Here is a 17309-nt window from a genome sequence, read left to right as displayed (position 1 = left end):
CACAAATTCACAAATGTGAAAAAAAAGAACACAGCCGTTTGCTAGCCATCCATCGTGTTGTGCCAACAGATTGACCTCAAGCACTCTATTCAGCGATAAAAGCCGCTGCTGACTCTCGTCCAGCCCTCTTTGCTTGGCACATCACGTGTGTCCATGTGACAGGCCAATCAAGAAAATTGAGTGCGTTTATGGAGATGGAGATGGTCGTTCTCCCCCTCTCGTTCGTGCAGTGCCCCCCATCATCTCACCTCCTAACATATTGTTTTAGCAAATGTAACTGCTGTCACCGAGTGCAGGATGGATGGTGTCTTACAGTTAATAGGCTCTAAATCAAAGCTGCTGCTATGGACGGCCAATCAGAAAGTGAGAAAGCTCCCACGCAAGACCTCCTCTCAAGGTTACCTTTGCAACTGTGGACAGAGTGAATTGTTTTCTTACTTTCTCTTCATTGAGAGTTAATACCTTTTGCTGCTTTTCCCTCCACTTCTGCTCCTCTGCCATCGAAATCTTTTTCTCCTGCTATCTCCATTGTTCTCTCTCTTACACAGACTTTTCACCACTTTTACATCACACTGACTCTCTCTTATTCTGTTCTGTCTTTCTATGTTTAATCCTTTTTTTTGCCTGGCGTGTTTCACTCCAGCTGCCTCCCTATCTCTCTCTACTTCACTATCTCAGTCATTCACCCTCTCTGTCTGTCTCATCTCCTTTTTTCTGTCTAGCTTTAGAGTATAGCTTGTTGTGACTCTTTGTCTCTAATCCAGTTCCTCTCCTTACCTGCCCTGCTGTCTGCTCTTCCCATACTTCCTATTTACTTCTTAACCTCTCTACATCTTTATTTCTCTCTCTCTCGCTCTCTCAAAGCCAGTGACAGCGTTTAATTAACCTCCATTCATTTAGTGAAGGACGTGTGTACTTTCATAGGTGGTTAGTGATTGTCTGCCTGCTCCATTTATCTGTGAAGCTTTTGAATAGCTGGAGGCAGCAAGTATTGATGAAACTGTGAAAGGAAGACCAAGGAAATGTGAACGCATAGTTGTAAGCAGGTGCTGAGCTCTTTTTTCTCGGGGTGGTGGGCGATGCTCTACCCAAGGACATGCGAGCCGAGTGAATGCCAATGCAAATCTATTGAAATTCAATTTCAAGTGCTCTTTGCAAAAGCATCTGGCACAGAACATATTCAGGGGTGAATGTCCTCTTGCACACTTACAGACACTGAATACAGTGAATGAATAATAAATTGTTAATGTCAAGGACTACGGAGCTTGTCTCTCAAAAAGTTCTTACACTTGACCTGTACTCACAACAGGAACAACGCCCAGGAGCATATTACATGGATGAGTTTGTTCGGTTCGACTTGCATTTGCATCGAATTGCGTTTGGTTGCATCACATTATCAAGATTAGTTTGTTTTTCTTGGCAGTGTTGTTCATCTTCTGTTTGATGGTTTGGCGTGCAGTTAGACCCCAGAAATAGCTGTTGCTAAGGCAACAGTTAATATGGATCCAAATATGGAACCATGAGAGTGAGTAAATACAAAGCAGTATCTAATCTAATAAGTAATATTCTTTTAAAGCTGCACTAACTAAGTTCTAATTACTAGGGTGCAGACAGCCTCCACAATAAACTTACAGACGCAGCCGTGATATGCCATTAGTTTATCAAGTTCTTATGCAAGTTAGCAAACAATTACCTAGTTAAACAATTAGTAAAGTAACATAAGCATTAGTCCAGGCAGTTAAATACCTGCCTACATTTTCAGATTCGATGTTTCCCCTGGTTAATAAAAAGGACTGACTCATTAAAGTTTAGTGATTAAGGATAAGAACATCAGCTTCTTTCAGAGTTAGCTACAGGTACCTGTTTAACTACATTAATGAAAAAAGCAAGAGAAAACTTCATCTTACAAAAATAGTAATATATACATAAACCTGTTTTTGTATTTGTTTAAATCTGTGTAAAGCTGGACTGAAAAGTCACTTTTGACTGGTTAGCTGAACAAACAAATATGAACATGTCAGGCTGAAAGAATGAAATTAAATTGGAATTCAGTCTTGTTACTACAGTATAGCAGTGTACCTGAACATCCCATTAGAGCTACATTTCTGGTTAACTGTTGAATATTCAGTTCTTTATTCAATGAAATATTTAACTGTTTAGTTCATCACTTTCGGAGGAAGACTCTAGTGTTTAGCTGTCACTTCTTTGCCTGTTTGTCGGTGCTGTACACACTGTCTATCTGGGCTTGTTTCCTGGAAATGGCTGACTGATGTTATTTAAGGTGAGCAGAACTCTAAACTAGAAAATGTCTAGTTTACAGTTCATGCTGGCAAAGTAACTACAACCGTGAGCTGAAAATGGTTGAACATACATAAAACTAAAGAGCTGGTTGTTAATTATGAGTGGGTCTGGCACAACTCTACACATTAAAAAAACAGTGTACAGTGGGGCTTTGCAGACCTTAAAAGATGTTTCAGTTATTGAGGACGTTTATGCTGTTGCTCAGATTGAAGGTGGGTGGAGATACTGAATGTTGGGGAGCATTTCAGGTCACTAAACTCAATATACCAGTTAGAATGATAAACTTAATTGGAAGAAAAAAAAAATAGATTGCACCATTGACATTGTGAATGCCGAATACTTTTAAAGGCAATCAGTAAGATGAGACATTCAAGTTTGAAAATCTTTCTTAATGCATTCCATTTATAAAGTGCAAATAAGTGGAAGGCAGTCTTCCAATGTTCACTATCTACCTGAGGGATAGCTCGAGTCAGTGCTGGATTTGGTCTGGTGAGCTCTGGTTTTAAATTTGAGAAGAGAACTGAAATACTTTTCTTTTTGGAGAAAGAAATAAAATTGATAGTGAGTTTGAAGATACATTCTCATATTGTTTAAAGGACTTAGTATAATTTATTTATCTCCTGTAAAGATGGTCAAAACACAATAATAAATTACGTCATGTGGTTTTAAGTTAAATGAGCAGCAGGGGAAAAAAGAAAATGCCATTGTTCACTGGATAATAATTTTCTTGATCTTAAGACAAAAATATGCTTTAATTATATTTTTAAATCATGTTTAAGACAACAACAGGGATTTTCAACAGTGGGTTTTTGTTAGGACTGTTTGGATGTACAGTATACTCTCCTTCAATCTACTGTTGCACCTGTTAGGAAGAGATACCATACCCCTTTATCATTGTTCTGTGTATTACAAGTTTGGTGACCTCATAAAAACCTGTGTTTGTGTGCAGCACCTTTTAAATTAACTTCTCTTGTAGTGTAATTCTTACACGTCAGTACCTGTTTACAGCATATAAAATTTAAAGTATGCTCAAAGCATGAAGATGAATTGAATAGCCAAGTACTACTCTGAAGAGCAGCTAAGCTGCTATGTGGAGTGCTTTACTTTTAATAGATTGAAAATCGAGTGGTGCAACCTTAAGTGCTTCAGCTCCCACCTCTCATGGACCCTCTGCATTTCGACCTCTGTCTCCCACTGATGAAGACAAATTGTCCTTTCCCACTGGCTGTGCAGGAGCCTTTAGAAACCCTCTGTAGCAAGAATCAACAAGGACATACTACACATGGTAGTTTACAGAATGGAGGAAACACCCAAAATAGGCCATGGTATAATACTAGTGCTATAAAGATACCTCCTTTCTATTGAAAATTGACTGTCCATCAAAGAAGAAAAACATCAATCCCTAACAAAGTATGTTTTTGTTCAGGGGACTTAAGGCTCTGATACTGTGATGCTGCTGTGTCCATGATTTCCGACAGAGTAAAAAGCATGACACTGTCCTTCCATCACCATAACCACCTGTTTTTGATCCTCTAACCCTGATGAACTACTCCTTTTAAACCGCTATGTTTTCTCAACTCTAATGAAGCTGATCTTGGGCCTAAACCTAAGCAACCCTTAACAACAGCGCTGTCACATCCTAACACAGATTTATGTTGTAATCATTTTCGAGGCCATAGACAAATGGTGTCATCTTGTCGTAAGGGCCGACAGATCAGGAAAAAAAGAATCACTGTAGGGGACAAGCACAAATGACTCATGACTCAGCTAGTTTACTGTGGAAAACTGTATATTTTTTGCAGCAGTGACAACATGTCATCTCACCAATAATTTAAAAAGCTATGAAAGCCTAAATCAGTTATGGCGCTCTCCAGCATCTTTGATGAATTCAGGAAGCTCCTGAACTTTGTTGAACAAGACAGGACAGCTATGCTTAGTGTAAAATAATGTAAACAAATCATCGCTCTGTACGTACAGTTAAAGCCAGTCACCCTGTCAGACATTTCTGTTCCTCTGTGTGAAATGAAAATGATTAAAAACAAAGTTAACAGTGGGCGTCTCCATAATTTATTCCGGCCAACAACCAAACTTTTCTGCCATGGCATTTCCAAACTCCCACACTTCTCTGTACAGACTGGGAAAGTATTATAGGCCCCTAAACTCCTTTCAGCAATACAATGGCACGAAAAAGTATGTGAACCTTAACAAATATAATGTGCTTAAAAATAACACAAAAGATTCAGATCTTTATTGAAAACAACCATAGAAACATCATAGTGATAGAGAGGGACAAACAAATTATCTGAGAAATAATATAAACCATAATAATTGAATAATATACTGAGATAAATTACACCTTGTTTTTAAAGATGTGAAACGGACGAAGGTAAATGTCACTTTTAGCTAAAGGGGGTTGAAAAACCAACAGTAAATCAACATTGATCATGATGGCTTGAACTTTCATTATCAGGCTTCAAGTATCCATACAGAATATTGATCTGCACCACAAGAGAGTAACTATACTGTAATTTCTATGTGCATTTCTGTTACTGTCTGTGATGTTATTAACTTATTATTGATATCTGAATGCTGAGAACTTTAAAAATCACCAGAAAATGATTATAAGAATTTGCATATCGTTTTTGACAGCAACCAACATCCAACTTAGCCTTCTGCCCCTCTCTGTCTCTCTCTCCATTCTCTTTAGATATTGATGAGTGCGCTGAAGGGAAGCACTACTGCAGAGAGAACACCATGTGTGTTAACACCCCTGGTTCCTTCATGTGCATCTGCCATACGGGCTACATCAGGATCGATGACTATTCCTGCACAGGTGAGCTCCTCTGCTGGCCTTTTGACAGGCTGGAATTAAGTGGAGAAGGCTCCATTTTTATTCTCACTGTGAACTTCAGCTTCTAGAGCAACCATTTTATGTAGAGGTTGAGAGCAGCCTTGAAGTAGCACATATAAGGATGATAATTCATTGTTGTGTGAACACGAAGATGGGTATAGACATGCAGCTACAAAGAAACTGAGGAGGAGTTTATAGCTTTACTGCATGTTTATATGAGAAACTTTTAAAGAGAAGCATTTTATATACCTACAGTTAATTATTCCCAGTTAGAAATTATTTGATTTGCATCTTTAGTCATATGCTGGAGGATGATATTTGATTTTATGATAAATTCTACAGCCCAGGTACAGAGAAGAGGCAGCCATACACTGAGATACAGCATAAACATTATGGTTATTAGTGTCAGAGTGCAGTGTGGGACAGAATAAGGAAACTGTGTAATAGAAAATAATTTTATGACAAAGAGACAGAACTATTATACAACACCTGTAAAACACACTGTAAAGTAGCAGTGTAAAACATGTGCTACACATCCTCTCCATGTTTTGTGTTCGCCAAATTCCAGACGGTGCCTGGTTAGACACACTTGTCCGTGAATCTGTCATCCTGTAATTATGCACGGTCTGTTCATTTAATATGCATAGGGATGAATGTCAGAGTTTGATTTGCTCCTATTGGTTTTGCTCTGATTGCTAGCACCATTTTAAAAAGACACAGACAAATCAATATTAGCCTTACTACTTTAAGATTCAGCACAAAGTAGCAGCAGAGAAAGGACTGAACACTGAGAGAAAGAGTCAAATCAATTTTGAATTGTGCCTGCTTTGTGTAGATTACAAAGCATTTCTATCTCCCTGCTTTGTTAAAACTTAGTTGCACATATTTATTCTATAAGAAAATTATATTCTATTATTTTGTGAGACAAGTTGGTTGATATTATGATACTTTTGCAACTATAGACCTGTAAAACTAAGCTAAGCTAAGTGATTCTAATCAGTGTGAGACTTTTATCCTTTGAAAAACTTCACTTTGAACAAAAAAGTAGATTAACTTCAGGCCTTGTTGGAAGTGTCTGTGGACTCTCTGTCTTGTTTGTGTGTATGTGTATGTGTACAGACTTCGTCTGGTGCGTGAATGTACTCTGTCTGTGTGGGCACACTTGCGATAAGGAGGAAGAAAGTCACTGAGAACCTGAGAATCAGAGAGACTGTGAGCGGAGGCGGGAGACCCATTTGTTCCTGATCAAAGTTGAAACCAAAGTCAATTTCAAAAGCAAACCAAATCAATCTAAAAAGATTGTGCGGATGATTTGCAGGCTTTGTTCTCTGCCGGTGTTTGGGTTACTGTGGTAGTAGACCTGCATGTTCATAGGAGCTTCCACTATAGTTTGTTGTCGGGTTAGAGTAGATTTTACAAACTGATGCCGGAATAAGAGAAAGAACCTCATGTTACATCATCCTGTGAAAACACATTACATTCAGGACAAATTTGAAATGCGTTTTGGAAAAAGAGTGGCATTTTTCAGGGCTATAACAACCTGAAAAAAGGAAACCAACTGCTAAACAGTCACATCTATCTCCAGTGTGAAGTGTAGATAATTTACTTACTTTATGTTTTTTGCCCATGAAGTTGATCAAACTAGAGACTAGGCTTCGTAAAGCCTAACATTATGAATAAAATCTTTCTCTATCTTTCTTTAATGTAAAGACCTTGGTCTAAAATAATACAGTGTGATTCTATAGTGACGAGTGGCAGATCCGCCTCATTCCTCAGCAGTTGTTTGCAGCTTGTGAAACACGATGCTAAGTATCTCCTTGTGTGCATCATCTCCGAATAGGAAGTAACATGCTGCATTTCCTCCTTGTCTGTAATTAAAACGGCAATTTGCAGCAATGCAAACTAGCTCCGCAGAGTGAACAGGCTGGTTGCCGCCTGTGCTCGATGCTGGAGGGTTTGGGCCCGCAGCTTTCCTACCGTGCCATTGGAGTTTGAATTAAAGCTGTAAGATTCAGCAACACAACAAACACCCGGTAAAAACTCCCATTTCCTGCTCCATCTGGGCTCCCTGTAGAGTTTCTCTCATCCTCTGTCAATGGAACGCAGGAAATAATAGAGCACAGTGGCTTTTTATGAACAGGCTTCTGAAAGGCATAAACAAGTTAGAATTGAGACTGAAGAATTGTTTTTAAGCGAGTCACAAACGTGCATTCATCTCTTTTCCTTGTGCTCCTGTGATTTATTTAGAGAAAGAGACCTCCTTGCTTACTCAGTCCTTTTCCAAATTATGGTCAGACAACCACTGTACCTCACTGTGTTTTTCTAATCTTGTGAGCTCCGGGGCAGGTCTAATTGTTTTGCTCATTTGTCTTTCTCCCACTGTGTGCTCATTCAAGATTCACAATGAAGATTAATACCCCTAAACCCAGTGGATTAAATTGTGTCACTATATTTTATGTAGTTTCCTATTAAAATACCTTCAAGTCACTGTAGTGGAATGCTTCTCCTTATAAAAGTCAATTTGTGTGATTAAACCAAAGCTTATGCAGAGGCCTGATGTAATGACTTTTTTTCCAGCTTCAATCAAATTACAGTCGTAATCTCCCCACTGAGTTATTAGACTACCAGCTCCCACACATCCACTATCAGAAAGAACTAGGTGCTGAACACTATCAGTTATAGGCACATCTCATCATTTAGGTTATGGCCAAATAGGTATTAACAATAACTTTCATGGAGAGAACACAGGTACAGTGCTTCTTTTTATTTGTGTTGATGAGCAGAGTTTAGAGTCACCTCTGTAGTCCTGGTGGCAGTAATTAACAATAAAGGTATAAAGATGTTAAGTTACTAGCTGCAGGAACCTGCTGTATATTAATAGCAGTTGAACATCTGCTTGTGTTTGAAAAGAGTCCGAAGGGAGTGCTGATTCCTCTATGTTGCCCACAGTAGAATTTCTGCAGCTGTGGAAGGAAAGATTAAACCGCCCCCTTCAGTACCTATTGACATGGTACATTTGCACGATATACGAGGGTCTTTAACATCGTCAGTAGCTTTCATCAATTAACGTATCGCAAACTCAGCACGTCTCGGTATTGATAGCCATATTTCCACATGCATTACCGTGTCATATGTGAACCAGTCTGCCTGGTAAAGAGGATTAAGTTGACTGTAGTTCATTTCATGGCTCAGTGTTTATGTGCAGAATAGTGGATTAAAGGACTAATCCACAGATTTAGGCCTAGACGAAACAGCATGGAGCCCTGGTTATATTTCTTCTCAGCTTGTCAAAGGGGTCAGCAAGCTTGGACAGAAGTTCATATTTTACATCATGGCCACCTGCGGGGAGGGAGGTCACAGGTTCAGATCCCAGCTGGTGGCAGACTGGAACATGTGGACTTCATGTACTTGTTTAAATAAAAAATGTACAACCACATTTCCTGACGCAGCTCAGTGGAGACTTTAGCAAAAGAAACATCCCTGACTTTCTTCTGCCCCTTTCTTTGACAAACACTTTATCCTTGATCTTGAAGGTCAAGATCCCTCCTCGTTCTTCCCCTCTACTCTTTGTCTTTTCCCCAAAGTGCCTGAGGTGCTCCTCGCTCTGTGAGATTAGCAGCTAATCCATGAAAGGTAGCGGATTGGTTATGCTCTCCCTTTGAATGTTATTAAAGCAGGCTGTTCTGAGGTGTGCGTGTGCACCAGGTGTGTATGCAGGGTGTGTGTCCTTGTTCTAATCCTGTGATAACCAGACCCAAACCCCTGAGGCAGAGGAATGGTAGGAGGGCTGGAAGGAGAAGATGAAAAAAAGCAATGGACAGAGGCCAGAGGTGGAGCAGGGGGTTTGTCAACAGCATGGATCAGAAAAGATGACTTTCAGTCTGGAGACTCAAAGGTTCTGGCAGCTCAGGGGGATTTGGACAAATAGAGTTCATGCCTCTATTTCTATGATGGTCCTCCGTGAATAACAGGACTGCATGGACACTTGCAAAGATATGTTTCTGACCAAATTCAGTGTATGTATTGTAATGTGTTTCTACACTGAAGTTTTTCTTTGTTAACAGCAGAGGAGTCACTGAGGAAGCAAAGGAAGTGTTTTCTTCCTGGCCCTCATAAGATCACTGTCCTCTCAGATGTCTGAAAATGTTGAGTTAAAGTCAGGCCCTACGTTATTTTGTTGGAAAGCAGCCTGAGGTCAGACCTCACTGAGGCTGGTGTTGTTTTGGCAGAAGGTGGAGGGAGTCAAGCAGGATGAGAAACGGCTAGCTGGAGAGATCCCTGGTGACAGGCTGTACATAATTGATTGTTTATCTGTCTGCAGCCTGAGCAGCAGCAGTCAGCAAGGAAATACCTCTCTCACGCTTACTCAGGCACACAAACACAGATTTCAGGGATTTAGTCGATGAAATTTAGAGTCGCTTACACAAAGTGCAGGGGTGTAATAAGCCTCAATTCCTAAATAACCAAAATTACAAGTAACCAATACTAAACTCAAGGGTTATGGTAATAATACAAACACACACACACACACACTGACACAGCTCGTGTGTGGCTGTGCTGCTGTGACTGGACAGACTGACGGCTGCTGTTTTCTACTCTGGCAAATGTGACCTTGGGGGAAAAAAAAGCACCTTATACTATTTCCTCTCCTGAGCTCCTATTACTGTTTTTATGTGCCTGTGAGCAGACTTTAATTCTGCCCAGCAGCAGGCATATGTGTGTGTGTGTGTCTGTGTGATGCAGCAACAAGAGCAGAGCAGTGGGCCCTCCTAAGTGCCCTTCAATCCATCTCACGCACACACATACATACATCATACCCTCGATGGAGAAGCTCATCACAATGTCACTTTCAATTTGGATGAGCCCACGGTCTGTTCAGGAGATATAATGGATTGGATGAAGGCAGGGAAATGGATGATGCAGCTCAGGTCTCCTGCAACAAGCATTCAGATTTCTGATCCTCTCACTCTTTAGGTGCCATCTTTCAGTCCTCAGATCTCACTATCTTTCACAATTGCATGCATTTTAAAAGCTTGAAGTTGTGGGACAAATACCCACAAGTAGGTACTACAGTCAAAAAAATGGTATTTCTGTTGGTGATGAAGGCTGCGTAGATCTGTTCAGTGTCAGAGCCATGTGTGGAAGAGGAAACAGCTGAGAGCAATGAATATTTTCCCCCTGTCAGAAGCACTATGGCCCAAAAAAAAAAAAAAAAAAGCCCTGTTGCCTTCAGATTACCACTTAACTCTTTATGTTTGTGTTTGAACTGCTTTGAGAAGAGATTTAGTAGAAAATGTGTTCCCCTAACAGCCTCTGAAATTTTTCTCCGCAATATAAACACACAATAAAACAAAATGTTTTTCTGACTAAATTACAAAATAGTTTTGCAACTCAATTTTTAAGCTCTCCAAAAGCACTCTTAGCACAAGATGACTCTTTCATCATCGGTTTTTGTGTGTCGCATCCTTTTGTGGCATTACTCAATATAGAGTTGTGAAATTAAAAAATAAATGTTTCCCGAAGGTTAAAACAACTCCAGAAAGTTTTTCTGCACTGCAGCTTTTGTACTGATTCCTAAGCAAAAAATTATCAGAAAGCAATATTTATGTGAATCTCCAAAACACAATGGACAAAGATCTTTTGTTTGTGTCAGAAAGATAAAGATTTGCCTTTGTGTTCAGGGGCAGATGAAGGTTGTGCATTAATGTGCCTGCTCATATGGCAAAGGAAAGGGCTTACATGCTTTACAATTCTTTAACATTTCAGTTTGTGCATTGAGTCAGTATCAAATGAGATTTCCAAATGCCTTTGTAGTTAGAGTATCTTTGTTGAAGGAGGCCCCCGAGGATAAGGCCAGAAGAGTTCTGTAAGACTGCACAGTGCGGTGTGGTCCAGTTTAAACAGTAATCAGTAGTATAAAAGGCTGGTTCACATGTTTGATACTCTGCAGTGGAATTAACCCAGCTGCTGCTAAAACAGTAAAGAGTAAGACACAAGCTGTAACCTACTGATATAATGCACCTTCATGACAGCTAAATATAACCTTTCTTCAGATCAGCGATCAAGTGGTGAGATCCAGAATCCTCTGGACAAATTAAATCTCATTTATCTAAACTTACAGCTTCTTGACAATAAAATCTAAAGCAGAAACCCTGGGTGGGATATCAACATAAAAATAAGATAGCTTCCCCCCTGGAGCTTCAAATGAGCTCATTTACAGCATTTACTCTAAAAACAACCTATTTATGAACCAGAAGAAATTAACCTTTATTAGTTATAGTAGTTCTGTGTTATTCAACACAAATGTCGGCTATATTGTAATAAGGCTGTATTCAAAATTCTGTTTTACTCATCATTAGTAGCTTTTAATCATAATGGGCTGCATTATCTACCCAGCAGGAGGTTTTTATAGTTTCACAGTAAAGACACTAAACAATGCTTGTGTTAAAAACTCACAAATGACTGAGAATCATTCATCAGAGTTGTCCTTTATTCAGACTGCAGGGATTTACAGTAGATAAAATTTGCACTTGAGTCTTTTAATTTAGGTATTTTTATTATTTTACATGTAAGGCAATTCATTTTTTGACTTTAGTCCTTCACATTATTCAGTCACTCTTGATTTTACTGTACACTTAATATATAAAACCTTTTCCTCACACCATAGCTCTTAAAAGTTTGTTTTTTATGTGGAATCATTAAAATATTTGCACATATTTGGACTCCTTGATTTGTGTGCTAGCATTGCCTACAGGCTTTTATGCAGCTTTGTATTTTGCCACCTCCGTCTCTTTGTACTGTTCAGATGTTTCTACACAGAGAGGGATGAGAATTTGTTCGCTAGTTGAATACAGTACATCGACATGGGCTTTAGCCATTAGTCAAGCTTGTCAGTGATTCATAACGCACCATATCACTAATTCCACAGCAGCGATGATGAGAGCTTGGGAGTCGTGTTTCTAAGGGGACATTTTGTTAATGTGTATATGAAACTTACAGGAAACATTTCACTTAGTATTTTATGGCAATTAGTGCCAATTTACAACACTCAGTGGCTCATAAATGCAAAATACAGCATATTTATTGGTCATATCATTATTTTGCAGTTTGTGTGAAGTTTTGGAGATTATGTTTGTTTCTCTTAAAACTCAGATTTAGAAAAAACATCTGAGTTTAAAAAAAACTATCTTTATGACAGATTATGATGGGACATAGAGAAATGTCTCGTCCTCCAGTCAGCTGTTTGTCACTGATCTCTTATTATAAGACTCACAGCTATCCACTTTCAAGTCATTTAATCCAAGACTGACGCTGAAATCGTGTGTGTCCATAATGGAAAGTAAAACAAATTACCAGCTGGCAGCGTTCATTCTTCATATTTACAAATGAAATAAGCATTCAGTTTTCTTTAACCAAGCATTGTTTCCTTGATTGTAGTAGTGGTTTGCATTTTCCAGACTGTTGTTTCTTCATTTTTTACTTTTTAAATATACCTTATCAATTTACAGTTTCACTAAAACCCTATTGTTGTATAATTTTTTTCTTCAGAGCACGACGAGTGCCTCAGCGGACTCCACAATTGTGATGAAAATGCGTTGTGCTTCAACATGGTAGGCGGCCACAGCTGCTCCTGTAAGCCCGGCTACACTGGTAATGGGACAGTCTGCAAAGGTAAGCACAAACGTGTTAGTTAATGTTGTTAACTGTGTAAAGTGCCCGGCCCACATTGACTTACAAGACAACAGAAATATAGTTTTCAGTGGTGAAACATTTGATAGATAAGAAGTCTGCCCCCTAAATCCCGTGAATTGAACAATAAAATGTGAAACTGACTTCATCTTCACTTAACAAATAGCTTCTTTTCCTCTTCAGTGAGACCAGTAAATCCGTCTGTTGTATAATATACCTGAAGGCAATTGTGCACACAGATACTGTATCCTCAAGCTTTAGTTAAATTTTCATGGAGACATTATGTTTGTAATTTTGTTTTTGTACCAGACGTCAACAGACCACCTTTCATTATATATTTATCTGCTTTAAAAAATAAACGCTATATCATCTATAAAAAATGAAGATGTCACCATACAAATCCAGGGATATGAATACAAAATGTCCCAGTTAAAGATCTTTGTTGTTCAGGCATACACAAAAGTCTGCTCCAAAGTTGACTCATCTCATATTTGTGTCTAATGTGTGGAGATGCTCTAATCTGCACCATGTAAACTGTGTTGTGGTCGTTCTCTCACTGGCATCTACTCAAAAGGCTTTTGTGACCTAAGGTTAATGAGTGCTTCTCTGTGTTTGCTGATCTATTTGTAATCTGTGTTCTTACTAGAAAATTGACCTGACCTTATCTGGGTAATCAATCCTATGATTAGAAATCAATTTAAAGTGAAAATGCACTGATTTTAGGAATGAATATCAGATAACTCATCAGACAGCCTGTGAAGGGCTGGTTTTAGTCGTTTGTGACTATGGGTAAGCTTCAACTTACTGTGTTCCCCAGGCTGACTACTTCCTGGATATAACTCTTAAAGTTAAACTAATAAATAATGAAAAGAAATATCATAAATCTACGAATCAAATTATTTGTATCATCAGAAATAACCCTGATGACATTGAAATGTTAATAATCTGACTTAACCTTCAGAGGTCAAAGGGAGGCTCTGCTGAAAATATGCTCTTAAATAAAATGTAGACTCCAGCTTTAATGGAGCTTAATCCAGTAAAAGTCAGGATGTTTCCACCTTTTCTTGCTTCACGTTTGGCCATTATGTTATTAAACCATGTTGTCAGTTGTGTACATATAGTCTACAACAAACCAGAGTAAACTCTCTATGCCTCTTGTGCAAACTGTGACCACATCAAAAGCAGAAATTACTGCACCTGTGTCTTCTAGTAAAGGAACATCAGTTTTCTCAATTATAGACAGGGTTGTGTGCAACATGACTCTACAGTACATGATCTATATTTCATTTTTCATGAACCTGTTGATACTAAAGATGAGAAAGGATACAGGCATAGCCACACTACTAATAAGGTACAGTTGCTTTTCCTAAAAAAATGACTCTATGCAGAATTCACAGTTTGTCCAAACATACATTTAAAAACAGACAGATAAGTGCTTCTGACTTGCAGAAGGATTATCTGTGGAAACTGATGTGCCACTGATCTAGTGCAGAATATCTAAGACAGGTGACATTTATATAGGCACTATGAATGTAAGTTTGAAAATCCAAACATTCAACAAAAAGATGACTTTAGGCAATCTTCCAGTGTGACAATAATCCAAAATACAGTTTACAGAGTTTTTAAAGAAGAAAAAAGTGAACACTATGACTTGTGTGTGCCCTAACATGAATCCCATGCACATTTGTGGTGTTTTTAAGCACAATGTAGAGCAACTAAGACACCTTCAGTACAGAGGAGATGAAAAGGATCATCTAAGAAGACAAACCACCTCTGTACAAATTTGTCCAATCTGCCATCACAAATAAAATAAAGGAGGGCATGCAAATGATCATCTTTATTATAGCTTTACCATCTTTGGACTTAAGTAGCTAAAAACATAAAATTGTTTTAAGTTGCCGATTTTGCTGCAACATTTTAAATCAACCCGGATGTACTTAGTTTTGTTTTATGCTGTATTTCATTTATTCTTTTTGCATTCTGTCAACTCCACTGACTATACATTAACTAATACTCCACCCATGAATAATGAATATTTCTGAATTAACCTTAGTGAGATGTATTAATCATGCAAGCCTATAATGAATCACATCACGAAATTAGCTCATATTCTCTATGCAAATACATATGCTGCTGCTGGTCTAATTACATAGTTAATGCTCGTTAATCTTAGTAAGTAATGGCTCTTTTCTGGTCTACCTCTAGCTATGTGTGACGGATTGTGCCAGAACGGGGGAACCTGCGTCTCACCTAACAACTGTGTGTGTCAGCAAGGATTTACTGGGAAGAGATGTGAGACAGGTAAGAGTTAATTTTAGCTCCACTCCTACGTTTCTCTCCTCAAAAATAGCTCAAGGGAGATTTTTCACTGAATGTTTTAAGAAAGAACGAGAAGCTGGGAGAAGAGGTGACGTAGGGTGAGGAGGTGTTTTTTTTTTTTCTTCGTCAGATCCAACAGGAAAAGGAAAGAATAGTAAAGATTACCGCAGAAGCCGTTTAGGTTTAGAGCTGTTGCTTTAGGTATCTCAGCGTATCTGGTCGCTTGTTTAAACAGCCAGTGATTATTCTTACTTTGTGCTGCTGTCTTTGCTCTGACCCTGGCAAAACAGCTTATATAGAAATGCTACATAGATGTTTTCACCATTTACGTGTTTGTGAATGTGTTTGTGGCTGGATGTGTCCAAGCGTGCGTCAGACTGTGTGGGTCTACACACTGTGGTGAATAATGAGCTTGTACTTCTTCCAACAGCCCGATGGAGGATTTGAACTGCAATTGCAGCAGTATTGGAATTACCTCATATCACAGCCCATATTAATCAGCGTGGCATTCCTCCTCATAGGCTCCAAATTACAGCTGCACAAACTCCTGATGCACTATACCCGATAAGGCACGATAGCTTATAACCGAGCATTAAGTCAGTTTTTGTTTATTGCGGACCACACGTTCATGGAGATATATCGAACACAACGTTGTGATAAGACTGAAAGTTTTGCATCATATTCAGTGTGTTTTGCCCTGCAGGGCTGGTGAGTTAAGGTAACAGGAAAAGAGTATAATCCATGCAGCTGTGCTAGATGCGCTGATGCATGTATGTCTAATGTATCGCAGCACCAGCCTTTCCATAACCCATTTCAACCTTTTTGTGGAGTGTCCTTCAGGAGACAAGCGGCTGAGCTACTAGAAAGTCAAGTCATGACAGTTCTCTGTGTGTGTGTGTGTGCGTGTGTGTGTGCTCGCGCTTGTGTTTGAGTGAAGCAAACTCTGAGCTCACTCATTGGTTCAGGTATTGATCGCACATAAAGGACCTTTTTTACGAGGCGTCCTTTTTACTGCCCGTCTTAAAGTAAATGAATATCCTCGAGGTGCTGCTGTGAGATGCTGAGAAGAGAACAGAAAGACTATGTGTGTGTGTGAGAGCTATAGAGAATGTGTTAACACACCTAAACTATAATGACTTATCCTCCTCCCCATTTTGCAGCAAAGAAGGTTCTGAGGACCTTGTCCCTTAGTAATGGCACAGTCCAGGCAATCACACATTTCATTACCCTCCACATGTATAGTGTTTTAGATCCTGGCCTTTCTCTTTTTGTCTACCTCTCTCGCTTTTCTCTCTGCGTCTGAAAAACTGTTGCAGAACAGTCTGTCAAAGGAAAACTCTAACCTCTATGAATGTTTTGTTCAAGGTGATCCTTTTCATCATTCGTTATCTCAAAACAGACCTCTACAAACAAACTAAATACAAATACTTTTAGGAAACATTTCTTTTTGTCTGTGTGTAATAAATGCCTCCATCGACGGAAAAAAGGGATTGAATTCCTTAAAAAGACAAAGCACACTGCTTTGTTGAAAAGCCTTTATTATAGTAGCTACATGATTAAAAGGAAAAGCAGCGAGTATCAGCCCCACAGGGTCATTCACAGAGTCAAACAATTGCACAAGTGAATTAAGGGCAAGCTTCAATCACTCACATGAGAATTTTCTGAGCCACATTCAGCTCCCTCGTTTCACCCTGTGTATTGACTTCCTTGACAGCTCAAACAAACAATATCGGTAAAAGAGCCCCAAAAATGTTTTAGCTCACACATTTCTTTCTTTAATTAATTAAACCTTTCAGCACGACGTTGAGCCCAAGCTTGCTTTTCATCAAGTACAAAAGAAAACAAACAAAACAGTGACTTTATATGGTAGTTTCTGACATTGGACGCATTTTTGCAGCACTATAAGAAATCCTTGAAATGTCTGCATTCATTGTAAGGCTATAAAAAACATCAATTAGGGTTTGATTTAGTTGGACCACAGAAAGAGGAGTGAGTGTAAATTAAAAAAATATTATTCAATTTAATACTAATAAAAACCCCTCTTTATAGAATCAGATTAAACTAACAAAAAGATATAAGATGTTTATCAGTGAACTGTGAAGCTGCATTTTTTGGTTTATACATAACCACCATCTTAGCATCTTAAGCA

At 38.8% G+C, this 17309-nt stretch overlaps 1 protein-coding gene across 1 annotated transcript in view; it reads left to right on the top strand.

Moving 5' to 3' along the window:
- Window positions 1-17309, top strand: part of nell2a (neural EGFL like 2a) — a 66010-nt gene that overhangs the window by 31230 nt on the left and 17471 nt on the right. Inside the window, exons 13-15 of the mRNA XM_026364801.1 lie at window positions 5009-5134; window positions 12701-12823; window positions 15047-15142. Of these exons, the coding sequence (XP_026220586.1) occupies window positions 5009-5134; window positions 12701-12823; window positions 15047-15142 (345 nt within the window). The remainder of the gene's footprint in view (window positions 1-5008; window positions 5135-12700; window positions 12824-15046; window positions 15143-17309) is intronic.

The sequence above is a fragment of the Anabas testudineus genome, chromosome 6 (assembly GCF_900324465.2).
Source record: "Anabas testudineus chromosome 6, fAnaTes1.2, whole genome shotgun sequence".
NCBI classification, from domain to species: Eukaryota; Metazoa; Chordata; class Actinopteri; order Anabantiformes; family Anabantidae; genus Anabas; species Anabas testudineus.
Note: the sequence above shows the minus strand (reverse complement) of the source record. Positions and strands in the feature narration are given on the sequence as shown.